The 17,879-nt window shown below is 34.8% G+C and overlaps 1 protein-coding gene across 2 annotated transcripts in view; it reads left to right on the plus strand.

The window, feature by feature from the left end:
• MED13 (mediator complex subunit 13) overlaps positions 1-17,094 on the plus strand; it is a 97,519-nt gene extending 80,425 nt beyond the window's left edge. For both annotated transcript variants that reach the window (XM_069542613.1, XM_069542614.1), the window contains 10 exons: positions 760-979; positions 1,639-1,830; positions 2,013-2,236; positions 4,037-4,179; positions 4,455-4,613; positions 4,732-4,917; positions 7,295-7,443; positions 9,000-9,173; positions 12,677-12,777; positions 13,119-17,094. In XM_069542613.1, coding sequence (XP_069398714.1) covers positions 760-979; positions 1,639-1,830; positions 2,013-2,236; positions 4,037-4,179; positions 4,455-4,613; positions 4,732-4,917; positions 7,295-7,443; positions 9,000-9,173; positions 12,677-12,777; positions 13,119-13,251 — 1,681 coding nt within the window. In that variant the 3' untranslated portion in view covers positions 13,252-17,094. The remainder of the gene's footprint in view (positions 1-759; positions 980-1,638; positions 1,831-2,012; positions 2,237-4,036; positions 4,180-4,454; positions 4,614-4,731; positions 4,918-7,294; positions 7,444-8,999; positions 9,174-12,676; positions 12,778-13,118) is intronic.
• The last annotated feature ends 785 nt before the right edge of the window (positions 17,095-17,879 follow it).

The raw sequence follows: 17,879 nt of genomic DNA on the forward strand, positions 1-17,879 counted from the left end.
GTTTTCTTATCTGGAAAGTGGGAGCAGAAGGATATAATGTACATTGTGTGCCTCAGAAAATGCTTCCAATCTCATTACTTATTTATAACAACAACGATGATGACAGCTCTGTTCCTTTTATGAAGAAGGTATTCCCTTTTGATTTATAGGTTAGGTTAGCCTGAGCCTGGTTATGTTTTTCAGCTCTCAGGTGCAGTTTTCCCCAAAGTTATAAATGTGATTAAAAACAAACTCTTAATTACCCAGCTAGATCCTTCTATCTTTAATATCTATAGATTTGGAGTTTTAAAAACTCATACCGCCATCAAAGAATGAAGCTTAATCACCAGTGAAGTTATGAAGTATGAAATGAATGTGTGTTTTCTAAAAATGTAGTAGACCACTGACTAAGTCTGGGAAACTGGTTTCTTTTTAGTCTAGCTCTGCCTCTAGATAGCCTTGTGATCTTGGGCAGCTCATTTAACTTGTATCTCAGTTTTAACACATAAGCACTATGCTGTCTGACATTTCTTATACTCTGTGGTTTTAAGAATTCTGTTTGTTTTAATTGCAAACCTCTTAATGTCAAGGGTCTTTGTATACCATGAAATTGTGAACATTTATGATTCTCTTTGGAATGGTGTCCCTCATTTTTAGAGAGGCTCTCGATAGCACCCCACCCCCAAAGTGGGGAGAGGATAAGAAACTCCTTTGATGCTATTTTAAGAAGGTAGAGTACAGATTTTTCCCTGACTGTCTTATTTCTACTTCAAATTTTAGCACAATGGATCGGGACAAAGTGGGCGTCCCCACAGATGGTGATTCACATGCAATCACTTATCCACCTGCAATTGTTGTTTATATAATTGACCCTTTTACATATGAAAATAAAGATGAGAGCACTAATTCTTCTAATGTATGGACTTTGGGGTTACTTCGATGTTTTCTGGAAATGGTCCAGACTCTTCCTCCTCATATTAAGAATACTGTTTCTGTACAGGTAAGAATGATAAATGTTACAAGTTTATTTAAAACAATTTGGTCCTGATAGACATTTCACAGCTACTATTCTATATCTAGATTGATTTTCTAAAAGCCAGATTCTATTTTATTGACTTCATTTTAAATGATATTAGAAATCTTAGAGAGTTTATAAAAGATAAACTTGCAGTCATACCACAGTAATAATGGAGAATAAAAAGATTGCATTAAGTAGGGTAAATGTTTCTCCTGTGTTACTTTTATGTAATATAATTTTTAAATTCATTGGATTAAATAAGAAAATCAAGAATGGACTGATATAAGCTAGAGTTCTAAATAAGACTGATTATAAAGTAAAAGTAGAGAAAAACTAACCACATTAAGTTGTATGCAGAGAATTTGAATTAATTCTTTATATACTACAATAGGACTATGGCAGTCAGTGGCAGTATTAATCAGTATGGCTGCTATGTAGAAATGTTTAAAGATTTTCACATAACTCATCAGTATAATTGAGTATTAAAATCTATATACCAGATAAGAAAGTATAATTCTTTATTATTTTACTTAGGTTCTGTTTAAATTTTCTAAAAACTTTTTTAGAGTTTTAAACCTACTATTCTTTTTTTATCTCTTGTTAAGAGTTTAACATTTGTACTATTTGCCTTTAATTCTTAGATTGTTCCCTGTCAGTACCTGTTGCAACCTGTGAAGCATGAAGATAGACAAATCTATACCCAGCATTTAAAATCTCTGGCTTTTTCGGCCTTTACCCAGTGTCGGAGACCACTTCCAACATCAACCAATGTGAAAACATTGACTGGTTTTGGTCCAGGTTTAGCCATGGAAACAGCTCTTAAAAGTCCTGATGTAAGTATGTTTTCCATAACCAAAGTTATTAAATGACTACTTTGTATAATTTTATGCAAAACTAAGTGCAGGTTTCTTTTTAGTTCTTATTTTCCAGTTATCTTGTAATGGGTTTTTATTTTCAATAAAAAGTTTTTCTGCACTTGTATGGTGCCATAGTAACTTAACGTTTTATTCTACAGAGACCAGAGTGTATTCGACTTTACACACCTCCTTTTATCCTGGCTCCAGTGAAGGATAAACAAACAGAGCTAGGAGAAACCTTTGGGGAAGCTGGACAGAAATATAATGTTCTTTTCGTGGGCTACTGTTTATCACATGATCAAAGATGGATTCTTGCATCTTGCACAGATCTATATGGAGAACTTTTAGAAACTTGTATCATTAACATTGATGTCCCAAACAGGTATTTTTATTTTCTTAAATGTGTCATTATATTAAGTCTTGGGATTATGGGTACTTTTCATTTCTTTTATAATGAATATTTATATTGTACTATGTAAGAGAATTCATAATTTTGATTAATCTATTAAATAGACAGAAGAGATTAAAGCCCTTAAATTGTATATAATAAACCTTGAGTTAATGATTTTAGCCTAACAAATTTTGAAACATGGGACTAGAAGGTCATTTGCAATTTAAAATCCAGTAAAGCATCCTAGAACATCTATTTTTCTCATGTACCATCTAAGATACAGTCCCTAATAAACTGAATTAACTTTATTCACTGAAAATTTTGGGCTACTCTGGTGGCTCAGTGGTAAAGAAGCCACCTGTCAATGCAGGAGATGTAGGTTTGATCCCTGGGTGAGGAAGATCCCTGGGAAATGAAATGGCAACCAACATCAGTATTATTGCCTGGGAAATCCCTGGAATGGAGGAACCTGGCAGGCTACAGTCCAGAGGGTCACAAAAGAGTCAGATATGACTTAGTGACTAAACACCAATTAAAAATTTTACTATTTAAATATTGGAGTGTCTTCTGAAAATGGTGGCCCTCTTTAGAATTCTTGATGATAGTAGTTAGGTATCATGACTAGTTATTCATGAAGACTGTGACTAATAGTTTACAACAGATGAACCTTGTATTGAGTTATCACTTAATAGACACACTGATACCATATTTCAAAGCTAGTGAACATTGCTTAAGAGAACGTGAAAAGTCCATGAAATAACTTTCAATCTTTCACTTTTGGTTCTCTCCTTTATTTTCTTCTTCGTTTTATAAACATGCTGTGGTTTTAAGGTCAGAAATTGGTTATATGCAAAAAAAAATATTGATTATTTGGGTATAGTGGCACTGAAGAAACGGATATAGAAACATTGATCTGTGAAGGATGAGAATGAGAATAGAGAAAGAATAATACTACCTTCCCAATATAGAGATAGTATATTGCCATTTTACTGAAAGTAAAAGTGAGATGATGGTTAAGAAGTCTAGTGCTAGAGTCATAGAGATCTGGATTCAGATCCCCATCCTGGCTTATTGGCTGTGTGATCTTGAGAAGATTACTTTACCCAACTGAGCTATAGCTTACTTTTCTGTAAAATCAGGAGGATAATTTTATCTGCCTTATAAGGGTTCTTAGGATGAAATGAGGTGTTACATATAAGTTAATTGGGCATGCTACTTGGTACATAGTAAGTACTCAACAATGATAGCCACTGTTTCTCTCCAGAGAGTGCTTATGTACTTGCCTAATAAAGGACATGAAAACAGCATTGTTTGTTGTGAGAAGTATGGGGGGATTTGTTCCATATCTTTCAATTTAACGTATGAAGCAGAGGTTGGCAAACTCCGGTTTTGGAGCCGTATCTGGCCACACTTATTTGTGTAACTGTTGTCTGTTTCATGCTGCAGCAGCAGAGTTGAGTTGTTGCAGAAGAGTTTTGATGGCCTGCAGAGCTTAAAGTATTGGCCCTTTAAAGAAAAAGCTTGCCAGTCTCTGGTGTAGAGCACTGTTTCTGATGAATTTTGATAATTTGTGAATGCTTTTTAATTTTAAGTATATGTTTTAGCATGTATTAAACAAAATGTAAACTAGCATACCAAACCTGTAATTTTATATGTATTCTTATTTAGGAGTTGTGGAAAAATGTCAAGCATTAAAATGAAGGAACCAATTTTGCACAAATTTGAGCTCTTTTGAAATGTCATCATAGGAATTTTAGAAATATTTACAACTGTCTCTATTCCATACAACAGAGCTCGTCGGAAAAAAGGATCTGCTAGAAGATTTGGTCTACAGAAACTTTGGGAGTGGTGCTTAGGACTTGTACAGATGAGTTCATTGCCATGGAGAGTTGTAATTGGCCGTTTAGGAAGGATTGGTCATGGAGAATTAAAAGGTAAATTTGCTATTCTTGTCATCTTCCAGTTTTATCCACTTTCTGCTTATTAGTCAACTCATCCTATGTTCAGTAGGTACTGTTATCAGCATGTATTGAAGTTAGGGGGGTAAAAGATGCTGAGACATACCAGTAATAGATTTTTGACTTGACTCTTGTGAAATACATTAATTTCAAAACCATTATGTTTTAACTTTTGTTCTCTAGGTTGGTAACAGAGTGCTTTTACTTTGGATATTGTTATTATTATTAATATTTACTGTTGATACCCACAGATTGGAGCTGTTTGCTGAGTCGTCGAAACCTGCAGTCTCTAAGTAAAAGGCTGAAAGACATGTGTAGAATGTGTGGTATATCTGCTGCAGACTCTCCTAGCATTCTCAGTGCTTGCTTGGTAGCAATGGAACCCCAAGGCTCTTTTGTTATTATGCCAGGTTAGCTATCTTTAGTTTATGTCAGATTTAATTCTTTATGTGCTTAAGTTTCTAAGTATTATATAAAATTAATTCTTCATTCATTAAAAGAAAAAAATACCTTTCATTTTCTTTTCAGATTCTGTGTCAACTGGTTCTGTATTCGGAAGAAGCTCCACTCTAAACATGCAGACATCTCAGCTTAATACCCCACAGGATACATCATGTACTCATATACTTGTGTTTCCAACTTCTGCTTCTGTGCAAGTAGCTTCAGCTACTTACACCACTGAAAATTTAGACTTAGCTTTCAATCCCAACAATGGTAAGTGAATTGTTCTCTGAAAAGTGAAAGTGAAGTCGCTCAGTCGTGTCCGACTCTTTGCGACCCCATGGACTATATTCCACCAGGCTCCTCCATCCATGGGATTCTCCAGGCAAGAGTACTGGAATGGGTTGTCATTTCCTTTTCCAGGGGATCTTCCCGACCCAGGAATTGAACCTGGGTCTCCTGCATTGTAGGCAGACGCTTTACCATCAGAGCCACCAGGGAAGTCAAATTGTTCTCTAGAGGTTTGCAAATATAAAATAAATCTGGGTGATTCTGACTGATTATAGACTGGATAATGCCTCCCAAAACATCTGTGTCCTGTGTATGTTCCTGAAGCCTGTGACTGTTAATGTTATGTGTTATGTGCATGCATTTGCAGATCTGAGTAAAGGTCTAAGATGGAGAGATTACTCTGGCTTATGCAGGTGGGCCCAAAACGCAGTCTTATAGATCCATAGAAGAGGGAGACAAAGAGAAATTTGACTGTACACAAAAGAGGAGAGGACTGTGTAGTGGGAACAGAGGAAAGCAGAGTCAGAGAGAAATGACTGCTGCTGACTTTGAAGATGGAGGAAAGAGCCTGAACCAAGGAAAATAGGAATAGATGTTGGAAAAGAAGGAAACAGATTTTTCCCCTGGCACCTTGAGGGAAAGCATACCCCTGCCTGTACCTAGATTTCTGGCCTAATGACTAGCATTTTGATTTCAACCCAGTAAAACTGATTTTAGACTTCTGACCTCCAGAACTGGAAGAAAATAATGTTCATTGTTTAAACAAGTTTGTGGAAATTTGTTAAACTGCTACAGGAGACTAATACCATTCTTCTGCTTTATTGATATCAGAACTAATGCTGTGAATTATCCCATAAATGTTTACTTATTTTTTGAGTTGATTAATTAATTTGGCTATACTCAGTCTTGCTTATGGCATACAGACTCTTAGTTGTGGCATGTGGGATCTAGTTTCCTAGGAATCAGTCTCAGACTCCCTGCATTGGGAGTTCAGTCTTAGTCACTGGACCACCAGGGAAGTCCCTGATGTTTACCTTCATTAAAAGGCAACATTGGTTGTAAAATATTTGTACAGTTTATGTACATACTGTTGAGTTACCTGTATGTAAACTTTGCAGGTCATTTTATATTCTTTTCTGTTTTGATTTACCAAAATAATATAGTAATTAATAACTTTTCTAGATGTACTTGTATAGATTGCATTTTAGTACAAGAGAAAATAAGTGATATTCCATTGTTGCTCTGAGTTACCTTAGAAAATGGCACATCTCTAAAGTCAAAAGTATGGGTAATAATTATTCTCCTCTTTTAATGTGTATACAGTAACTTGAATATTTTAATAATAAAGAATTAAGGAATTTGTTCTGACTAGTCTCATTTTAAATACATTTTCATTCCCAGCATTTGTGTTAGTTTCCTGTTGCTATTTGTAACAAGTTACCACATTCTTATTGGCCTAAAACAACACACATTTCTTTTCCTACAGTTCAGGAAGTCAGAAGTCCAAAATTATTCTTACTGGGCTATAAATATAAAGTCAGGGTATCTACAGGGTTGGTTCTTTCTAGAGGCTCTAAGGGAGAATCTGTTTCCTTGTCTTTGACAACTTCTAGAGACCATGTACGAGAGCAATGGCACCCCACTCCAGTACTCTTGCCTAGAAAATCCCATGGATGGAGGAGCCTGGTGGGCTGCAGTCCATGGGGTCACTGAGAGTTGGGCACAACTCAGTGACTTCACTTTCACTTTTTACTTTCATGCATTGGAGAAGGAAATGGCAACCCACTCCAATGTTCTTGCCTGGAGAATCCCAGGGATGGCGGAGCCTGGTGGGCTGCCATCTATGGGGTCGCACAGAGTCGGACACAACTGAAGAGACTTAGTTGCAGCAGCAGCAGCAGCAGAGACCATGTACATCTCTTGCTCATGGTCCCTTTTTTCATCTTCACTGCCAGCAAGTTAATACAGTCACATCTTTAGTGACTAAGCATACTTTAACCCTCTTATTAGGACCTGTTTGGTTACATTGGACCCACTTGGATAATCCAGAAAAATCTCCCCATCTTAAGACCTTTAGTTTGATCACATCTGCAAAGTTCTTCATCGTAACATATTCATAGGTTTCTGGAATTAGGATGTGGGCATTTTGGGGAGGGACCATTATTCAAAGCAGTCTCATGTTTATTTATGCATAGTTGATTATTTGGCTCTTATCACAATATTTGGCACATGGTAGACATTCAATAAATGTTGATTAAATTAACTCATTTTGGTTAAGATCCATTGTTTTAACCCTTTCTTGTAAATGACTGTGGGATATGAAAAAGGGAGTATTTAATTTTTTCTTCCTTCTTCATAGATGGAGCAGATGGAATGGGTATCTTTGATTTATTAGACACAGGAGATGATCTTGACCCTGATATCATTAATATCCTTCCTGCATCTCCAACGGGTTCTCCTGTTCATTCTCCAGGATCTCATTACCCCCATGGCGGTGATGCTGGCAAGGTAACCCTGTTATAAAAGTCCCGTTTATCTAAATATCATTCATTAACTTAGTAATGGATTATATCAATGAGAGAGAACACTTTTTTCCCTTGAAAATTAGCAAGAAAATTAAAACAGTCCATTCATGTACTTCTACCACAGAGAGTTGTACATTATTAAGAGGGTCTCTAAGGTTCTGCTTTCTCTGACTTTGTATTTTCTAGACTATTTGGCATTAATCCTTCTTTTAGTTTTCCTGCCACTTCACCATAGCTTCTATGTAGAAATAGGATTAGACTATCTGAGAAACAGGATATGGCTCTAAGAGCTGCCATTCATCTCAGAGCTGTGGACAAGGAACATAAGGGAAATAGTGATTTTCCCATAAAAATAGAAAAAACACCACCCTTTTTATTTTTACCACTTACAGAAACATTCTGTCTTGTCCTTCTGTTTGAACTCAAAACTATTTGAGCTTCATTTGAGTAACATCATTATTTGAATGAAATTATATATAGTGGTTATTTGATTATTGTAATATGCATATGTTTACATAATGTTTAAAGAAGGATCTTCGTTTGACCTTACTTTGCATCCTTTCGTTTTTCTTTTTTAACTGGAAAGAAATGAAATGATGGGAAAAAAGAAACAAATAAGGAAAGGCACCAATAATCATACCACTTTAATAGAACCAATTTTGTGGGATCTTAGTTCCCAGATCAGGACTGAAACTGCATCCTTAGCAGAGAAAGCATTGAGTCCTAGCCACTGGACCATCAGGGAATTCCCTTAGCAGCTTTTTAATTACACTGTTCCTTTACCATAATTTGTTTTCATTGCTGTTCAGTTCCTAAGTCATGTCCAATTCTTTGCAACCCCATGGAGTGCAGCATGCCAGGCTCCTGTGTCCTTCACTATCTCCTGAGTTTGTTCAAATTTATGTCCATTGAGTCAGCAATACTATCTAGTTTGTTACATCATTCTGCAAATATTAGACACTTAAATCTTTTATTTTTTTTTTCTGTTGTAGGTAATAATTGCAGTGAATGTTTCCTGTTGATATATCAGTTTTCTTTTTATCTATTTCCTTAAAATAAATAGCAAAGAATGTGTTAACTAGTCTAAAGGATATGAGCATTGCTATAATGCCTTCCAAATCTCTTAATTGCATTTTATAGATAGTGCTACATGAGCAAAGATAAATTCAGTCCACCTTTTGGGTCGGGATACGATCATGAATTAGTTGAGAGGGTATTAGGAAATAAGTTAGAAAGTTCATTGAATGTTTTGTACTTTTGAGTCAGCTACAAAGATTTATACACACACTCACACGCTGAACATGGGCTTCACATAATAATACAAACTTGTTAGAATAGTATATTTTCTTAAAACTCTTAAAATTCATCTATTTAATGCTATTACTAATTATGATACATAGCAAATTGACTTTTTAAAATATCCTTCAGTATTTTTTAAATTAAAGTAATTAGATAATGAGACTGATAATAAAAAACCATTCTGTATTTATAGCTATTGTAGTAAATGAATTAACACATTTTTAATTTTGTCTTTTTAAGGGTCAAGGTACTGATCGACTACTTTCAACAGAATCTCATGATGAAGTAACTAATATTCTTCAGCAACCATTGGCCCTTGGTTACTTTGTATCAACTGCCAAAGCGGGTCCCTTACCTGACTGGTTCTGGTCAGCATGTCCTCAAGCACAATATCAGTGTCCCCTTTTTCTTAAGGTATTGCTCTTATTTTTTTTTCTGCCAGTTCCTGAGTGATGCTGATTGACCACTTAAGTCCTAAGAAGTTTAGCTTTTGTCTGAGGTCTTAAATGCATTGTCATATATAACTCTCTAGATAAAATAACAAAGAGAATAATTATGAAACAACTCTAATTCTTAAATTTATATTAAGTTTAAACTTTTAAATAACTTTAAATGGACTGTCTGAGACCCTTGCTCTTAATTATTTGTAGCTGCACATTTAGAGTTTAGAGCTAGAAGAAACCTTATATTAAAATACCTTTAATCTAACCTTTTCATTTTCTTAGTGAGCATATTAAAAGTTCAGAAAAAATTGTTTGTCCACAGTCATAAATTAGTAGTAGACTTGATTAAAATCTGGATCTTCTAATGATTATGTAATGTTATTCTTTGAATTATATCATAGTATACTCCTATTATGCATCATTATTTTGAGAACTAAAGGAGTCAATCTTTGTAAAAATGTTTACTATTTAGGTGCACTTCCCTACCTCCTTAAAAAAGCTTACTAGCTTTGTGTAAATTCCTGTGTTAAAACTATTCAGTGGTTTTCAAGTAATGGTGTTCTTAGACCCATAGTGACTTATTTTATCAAAACAAATTAATTATCAAGTGATATAACAAGGTGTGGAGATAAATCATAAAATGGTAAAATGAAATGTGAAAGCTCTCTCTAGAGTTTGTTCCTGCTGCTACTACTACTTTTCCAAAATAACAAATGTAGATCTGATTTCACTTATTCTTATATAAACCCATCAGAAGTTGACTGGTTTATTCCATAAATTATGCTAACTTAACTACTTGCCAACTGATTTTTATTTGTAGGGTAAAAGTTGAATAGTATATACTTTTATTTTTTAGGATTATATTTAGTGGGTACTTGAACCAATAAGCTTGTTGCTGTCTTTTAAGCCTGTTACTATTAAATCTGATTCCCTTGGCTTACGTATCATTGAGTTAGTGACATTTTGATTAAACAGTGAATTTCTGTAGCACATTCATGAAGAATACAAGAGCTGTTGATCTGAATTGACTGTTAGTGAGATAATATATTTAGAGAGTGTTGGCCAAGGTAATAGTTTTAGCATAAGACTTTTCTGCCCCTTCCAGTGTATGTGTAGTAGTCTTGTGTCTCACTACAAGAACGTATTCCCAGGGGGATTTCTGCACTTCTGTAGTAATCCTTGGAGTTTCTACAAAACAAAGGGTTCTTTGCTCCTGTAGGAAGTGCTCCATGTGCTTTCTGCTCTCTCTTTTGTTATTACCATACACATTAAAAGCTCTGAAAAACAGCAGCAAATAATAGTGTTTCACAGAACATGTTTTTAAGAAACACCACTTTATAAGAAGTCCAAGGGACTATCCAGATTCTTTTCTACTCAATATTTATTTGCAGAGAGGATAGTGTAAAGTGGGCATTCACCCTCAGATACAGTGTAACAAGATTAGGACTTCTGGTCTGAATTACCAGGTAAGGCATAACTTACCATAATTTTGTTCACCCTTTTTTTTCATACATTCCATTTTATTTCTATACCATAGGCAATAAAATCATTTGGTATGTTTCTCTTGTCTTGGGAAAAAAAGGTTATTACCTAGATGATTAAAAAAAGTTTTTATCATTGAAATTAGAGCACTACTACTAATTACATTCATTTATTTGTTGTAATCTGCCATATGAGAGACTTTTGCTTATAACTTGTAAATCAAGGGCCCGTGGGCAGTTGAAACATATTTTTGGTTATATTTCTAAATACACAACACAAGATTTTATACATATGATTGCAATTGTAGAGGAGAGCGCATCTCAATATGAAATAGTACCTTTTATAGGCGTACACAGAAGAATACCATATTCCTTTCTTTTACTCTTCATTGCCATACCTAAGTGAGTGTATGAGTTGTTACTAAGCCTCCACTATGAAATTGAATGGGCAAAAGAATGCTTCTGTGCACTGTATTACCTAAGGTGCTCAGTCAGTCAGTCAGCTCAGTCGCTCAATCTTGTCCGACTCTTTGCCACCCCGTGGACTGCAGCACGCCCAGGCCTCCTGTCCATTACCAACTCCCGGAGCTTGCTCAAACTCACGTCCATCGAGTTGAGAGATGCCATCCAACCATCTCATCCTCTGTCGTCATCTTCTCCTATGCCTTTAATCTTTCCCAGCCTCAAAGTCTTTTCCAGTGAGTCAGTTCTTCACATCAGTTGGCCAAAGTACTGGAGCTTCTGCTTCAGCATCAGTCCTTCCAATGAATATTCAGGACTGATTTCCTTTAGGATGGACTGGCTTGATCTCCTTGCAGTCCAAGGGACTCTCCAGAGTCTTCCCCAACACCACAGTTCAAAAGCATCAATTATTCAGCGCTCAGCTTTCTTTATGGTCCAACTCTCACATCCATACATGACTACTAGAAAAACCATAGCTTTGATTAGATGGACCTTTGTTAGCAAAGTAATGTCTCTGCTTTTTAATATGCTGTCTAGGTTGGTCATAACTTTTCTTCCAAGGACCAAGTGTCTTAATTTCATGGTTGCAGTCACCATCTACAGTGATTTTGGAGCCCAAGAAAGTAAAGTCTGTCATTGTTTCCATTGTTTTCCTGTCTGTTTGCCATGAGGTGATGGGACGGGATGCCATGAACTTCATTTTCTGAGTGTTGAGTTTTAAGCCAACTTTTTGACTCTTCTCTTTTTAATCAAGAGGTTCTTCAGTTCCTTTTCGCTTTCTCCCATAAGGGTGGTGTCATCTGCATATCTGAGGTTATTGATATTTCTCCTGGCAATCTTGATTTCCTGCTTGTGCTTCATCCAGCCACTGAAAGTAGCTCTGCTTAAGATTTATAGCTTTATAGGTAAAACATTTGCATATGCTTACTCCTGGTACTTTTTTCAGGCTTCCCAGGTGGCTCTAGTTGTAAAGAACCCACCTGCCAGTGCAGGAGACATAAGAGATGTGGGTTCGTTCCTTGAATTGGGAAGATCCCCTGAAGGAGGCCATGGCAATCCACTCCAGTATTCTTGCCTGGAAAATTTGCTGTGGACGGAGGAGCCTGGCGGGCTATGGTCTGCAGGGTCGCAAGGAGTCACACACACACTGAAGCTACTTAACACAGTACTTTTTTCAGCGCTAGACCTAGGTTAATTTACATAGTCTGTGTTACATAGAGACTGTACTCAGGTTTATCAGTTTTGTGCTTTCTTAAATGTTTACACATCTAGGCAGGTACACATAGAAAATAATTAGAAATCGTTTTTATAGGATTATTATGTGGCCTCAAAAGCAATGAAAGTGAAAAAATTCTGTTATGCGCTTAAAAATTGTATAATGAATTAAACAAGAAGAATAGCCATGTTGATAGTGGCTCCCATTCATTACATAAGTCTAAAATATATTTCATCAAGGAAGAGACCTTGGGAAAATAAGGTAAAACCAACAGATTTTTTCCATTTGGCTGACCGATTACCTGTTACTTTTTAGGCCTCTTTGCACCTCCACGTGCCTTCAGTGCAATCTGACGAGCTGCTTCACAGTAAACACTCCCACCCACTGGACTCAAATCAGACTTCAGATGTCCTCAGGTACGATTCTTTTTACCATTAAGCTTGGAAAGAATATCATGTTGATCCTTTCATATTTTTCTCATTTGGGGCAGTAGTTTACAGTTGTGTTACCTTTGGATCCCTAGTTGAATTATTTATCATTCAGAATGAGTGCTTTCCTTTCTAATACATGTTATCTACCTCTGAGAACAATTTTAATGAAAATCAGTTTTCTTTAACCTCCATAAGACCCTCTATTTCATTTCATACTTTAACTTTTTGTTTGTGTGACTTTTAATCTTATATGCCATCTTCTAATTTGCTTCAAAAATTTACAATGCAGGTACATACATGACTTACTTAGTTTACTTGCTTTTCAGGTTTGTTTTGGAACAGTACAATGCACTCTCCTGGCTAACCTGTGACCCTGCAATCCAGGACAGACGCTCATGTCTCCCAATTCATTTTGTGGTGCTGAATCAGTTATATAACTTTATCATGAATATGCTGTGATCTTCATTTGATGGAACTGTGCAAGAAAAGAACAAGGAAAAAGATTTCGCTGCAAGATTAAGTTACAGTTATCTTCTCAGTGAAAGTCATTTGTGATGGGGTCTAATTCTTATTACTTCAACAAATATTGTTTTGACTTACGGGGAGGGGGCGATAACCCTGTTATTTTTCATTGACTATACTGAACTCTTTAGGATGATGACTGATCATACACAACGTATTATAACATTTTCGTAGCAAAATTAACCTTTTTTTTTCCAGTCACAGTATTTGTGAAAAGTAATGAGCCATAGTACCCAGTCATGTTAAATGAATATTAAAAGCATGGAGAAGGAAACATGAGGAACAATGAATTTCAACATATGGCTTCAGAACATCAAGATGTTCTTGTATTGGATTATAGTATCTAGTATTCAAAAATGCCTGCATCTCTTATTTATTGTAAGTTTTTAAATGTATAAATTGTCTTATATTTCTTAACCTCTTTTATAAAAATTTTCCTAGAAGGTTTATACTGCCTTCTTGCTTTAAAGCAATTGGTCTAAAATACATGTAATCGTCTTAATTAAAAAGTTGCAGTAGGGTCGCTTTTAGAGTATTATTTTTTTGTAAGGGGGTGGGTGGGACAGTAAATTTGTATTGTCTTGATGTACAGTTTAATGGGGATAGAGGGGAAATAATGCCCATACCATTGTGTGTGGAGGATTTACAGCTAAGCTGTAGTTGCAGAGTACATGTACAGTAATGAAGTTCACTGTGTTTATAAATTGAAAAGGTACCGGGTCTTACAACATTTTATATCGATCACACCTTTACAGAATAACATGATGGCAATATACAAGTGATATTGTTAGGTGGTTTAACTTAGAATAAAAATGAGAATTCTTCAGTTATATTTTGTACTATGGTTTAGGGCTATGACTAATATTTCAGGCCATTTCCAGTGAAAGAAACTTAGTTTTACAAGAAAAACATTTGCTACTGAATGCTTAAACTAATTTTGGTGTTTAATGTTACATGCTTAAAATTTTTTGTTTAACAGTGGCACATCTAGGCATGGGAGTATTATTAATTATGAAAATTATCTTCAGGATCTGCTATAGGTTGAAATTTAGCCCAGCTCTAGGCATTTTACAAATTATTTTAAGAGCAGTCACTCTTGATTGTTTGACTTTTTTTTTTAATTAAAGATTGGGAATGTGTGTGAGAGTATGCATATGTATGGGTGTGTGTGTGCAATCAAACTGTGGTGTAAATAGATCTCAGTGAATTCTGGTATTCAGACTATTCCACTAGTTAAAGAACCATTTTCTAAATTTAGCCTGTTTCCTTTTGCCTTTTTTATTTATTTAATTTTCTTGGTTTGGAGATGGCAGTCCCAAACACCAGAGTCTGTACTTTTCTATAACACAGCTCAGAAAAGGCAGGGCATATGCCAAGGAGGTTCTCACCTCCCTAAAGAAGGGACTTGAATTTTAGGGACTTTAATTCACCCCTTCCTTCAATACAGCTTTCCCTTTTCTTGTTTGCACATGCCAAGATAACTGCTTTTATGCAGCCTTTATCCCCCCTTTCTACAGTGCTGCTCACAAGAGAGTCCAAGTTAGCCTCCTACCTGTGTAGCTGACTTGAATTCACAGTCGCCAAGTCTACCTGTCTTTCTTGGAAGCAGTCTAGCTAAATTCTGAATTTGTATGTTCACTAATTCTCTACAAGGACAAAATGGATTGTATTTACAAAACTGTAATTTGGTATGTTTTGTTATTTTTTTTTTAAACTGAAACTTGTTTTGTAAATACTATATGCTTAGCTTAAATATCACTTTCTTATGAAAAATATAACTTCTTCAAATTGTGTATATTAAAACATTAGCAAGTCTTGTTTTTCCTATAGAGAAAACACAATTGGTAACAAAGGTTTTCAATCATTTGTTCAAAATTATAATGCAATCCCAGTGGTCAGCCTATTTTGAAGTGAAAATTTAAAGGTCACATCTGTGCATTTGTTCTTAAATTATGCTAACACACTACAGATTATGTTGGCATGTTTTGTTCTGTACTTAAAAAAATACTTGTCTGAGATTTGAGGGGAAAGATGCTTATTTGAAATTTGTATTAAAATGGTATTCTTTTTTATATATTTTATTATCTCAGTAGTGACTCTTTAAAAAATATACTCTCAGTTGTTTAAAATCACTAATCTATAGTAACCACACCTCAGTTTGAAAACATATTTTTAAAAAATTATTCCCTGACAGTTTCTTTTATATGGAGCCATAAGAAAGGAACCCGTTACATGATTCCTTTTTATCTGGGAATCGAGGAATAGTTCCCAAATATATAAGATTTACTGATAAGATTTTTTTCTTCCCTTCATATATAAATTTACACTCAAATGGAAAGTTATTAAATAGCCATTCGAAAAGGTCAGGAAACTTGTTTCAGAAAAAAAAAAAAATTAAGCCCTTCGTTCAGGATGATGGATCTGACTTACTAATGTAGTTACAGACAAGTTTTGTTTAAATAGGTAAGCAAAGTAATATACTTTATACCAGTTGATCACCAACACCATGACTTCTTTGTTACAATGCTAATGTCTGTTTTTTGTGCAGTTATCCATTACAAAGCAGGGTGGGAGTTGAGTATTTTGGCATTTTAAAGGATTAGTTATATAATGTCTGCTTCCAGCCAGTGAGAAACATCTAGCCATACCTTTCTTATGCAAGCCATTCAGTTATCAGGACTGTGAATTAACACTGTATGAATAAATTTCTGTACACCTTATTGTTTGGCCAGAAGGCCACCAAGTGTACTTATATGTAATCCTTAAATTTTAAAAGTAGCTGTAATTTTTAAATCTTTCTAACTTTTCTTAAACCACTAAAAATTAAGCTCTTACTACTTAGTCAACTATCCTCAGCTGTATTCGTACTCAATTGTCAGTATGGCACAGATTACTGTATTAAAATATTCTCCTTTCGTCTTCATATTTACCTTCTGAGGTAATTTTTTAACTTAATGTGTTACTACAAAGATTTGCAGATCTTTAATCAAGCACTATGTTAATACTGTAATATCAAAATACTATGTTGCGTTATTTAAAATGTTCAAATTGAAGACATTAAAACGAAGTTTTTAAATGCTGTTGCATCATATAATTTGCTGCTCATCCACTGTGGCATCACATATCAGTCTATTAATACATTTAACGTTGCATGAGTGATGTTTTGGTCTGGGTTTCCTCTTAAGACTTTAGTTTGTCTAAATTAAGGAAAAATGTTTTTGACATAAAATTCTTTTGCTTCCCTGCACCCCTCAAAAAAGTCTGCTAGAAAATCTTAACCATTCAGTTTTTCTTGATGTTTTAATGGGCCCAGAACTGTGGTTTAAATTTATATATATATGTTTTCTTTTTTGTGGAGTATTAATTTAAAACTGGATTTGGGACCTAAAATACTCCTCAGGTTGATGTATTCATGAAGTTTTAAAATAGCTTTAGTTTTCAGAGTAAACTGGATTTGTGGACCTTAAAGTTACTGAGTTTAAACTATAAATTGTAATGTCATTACTGGACATGTCAGTATCAACTCTCTCAAAATAGCTTGGTCACTTTACGAAGGGGCGTTTTAAAGTTGTTTAGCAGTGACATTTAATATGGTCCAATTGCTTTTTTTTTTTTTTAACGTGATAAAAAAAGAATAAGGAACAAACACTATTGCTGCCGAATGCCATAACACTGAGTTGTACAAATTGTGATTGAGGAAATGAAAAGGTTTATACTTTTTAAAAAAAAAACAAAAACAAAAAAAACTTCAAATGGAATAAATTATTCATGAAGCCTTCATTGTGGTGTCTCATTCTCTTGAAAATATTTCCATCTTAAATTCATGTAAAAAGTAGTAGTGATATTTTTATGCCACTTATAAATGAAAAGGGGCAATCTAAAAACTGATGAGCTTTTAATTTCTTTGAAGTATTTTACTTTGTAAAAGATTTTAATCATACATCAGTGTATAATATACAGGGAAATTATATTTATACATATAAATTCCTTTTAGGCTGATCAGTTTCATATCAGTTTCCTAGTCTAAACAAGCTACCTTGAAATTGAAAGCTTACTTCTGTACTATAAAAAATCGCATAAGTGTTATTGAAACATAAACAGAGTAGGTGAGTGGGAGGTCTGTTGGTTTGTTTTTGTTTTTTTCGCAGCACAAAATGGCTTGTGGGATCTTAGTTCCCAGACCAGGGATTGAACATTTCAGTAGTGAAAACGTGGCGTCCCAACCACAGGACTACCAGAGAATTTCCAGAGAAGTGTTCACATATAAACAACCAGTTGAAAAATAGTTCTGCCAATTTTGTTTAAGCAACTGTTCAAAATATTTTTGTCCAAACTTAAACTGAGTAAGGACAAATCCCAAAATTGTTGTGCTCATTTTAAAATTGGTGGTCATTTCTGACAGCAAAAGTTAAAAGGTGTGAATATCATTGGAATTTCTAATTTTTTTTTTCTGTCAAGAGAAGACAAAGAAATTATAAATATGTATTTTTATTACATCTGGTCATTCTCTACCTTTTAAAACAATTTAGCAATCAGTTCAGTTCAGTCACTTAACATGTCTGACT

Source organism: Ovis canadensis, chromosome 11 (assembly GCF_042477335.2).
Source record: "Ovis canadensis isolate MfBH-ARS-UI-01 breed Bighorn chromosome 11, ARS-UI_OviCan_v2, whole genome shotgun sequence".
Lineage (NCBI taxonomy): Eukaryota > Metazoa > Chordata > Mammalia > Artiodactyla > Bovidae > Ovis > Ovis canadensis.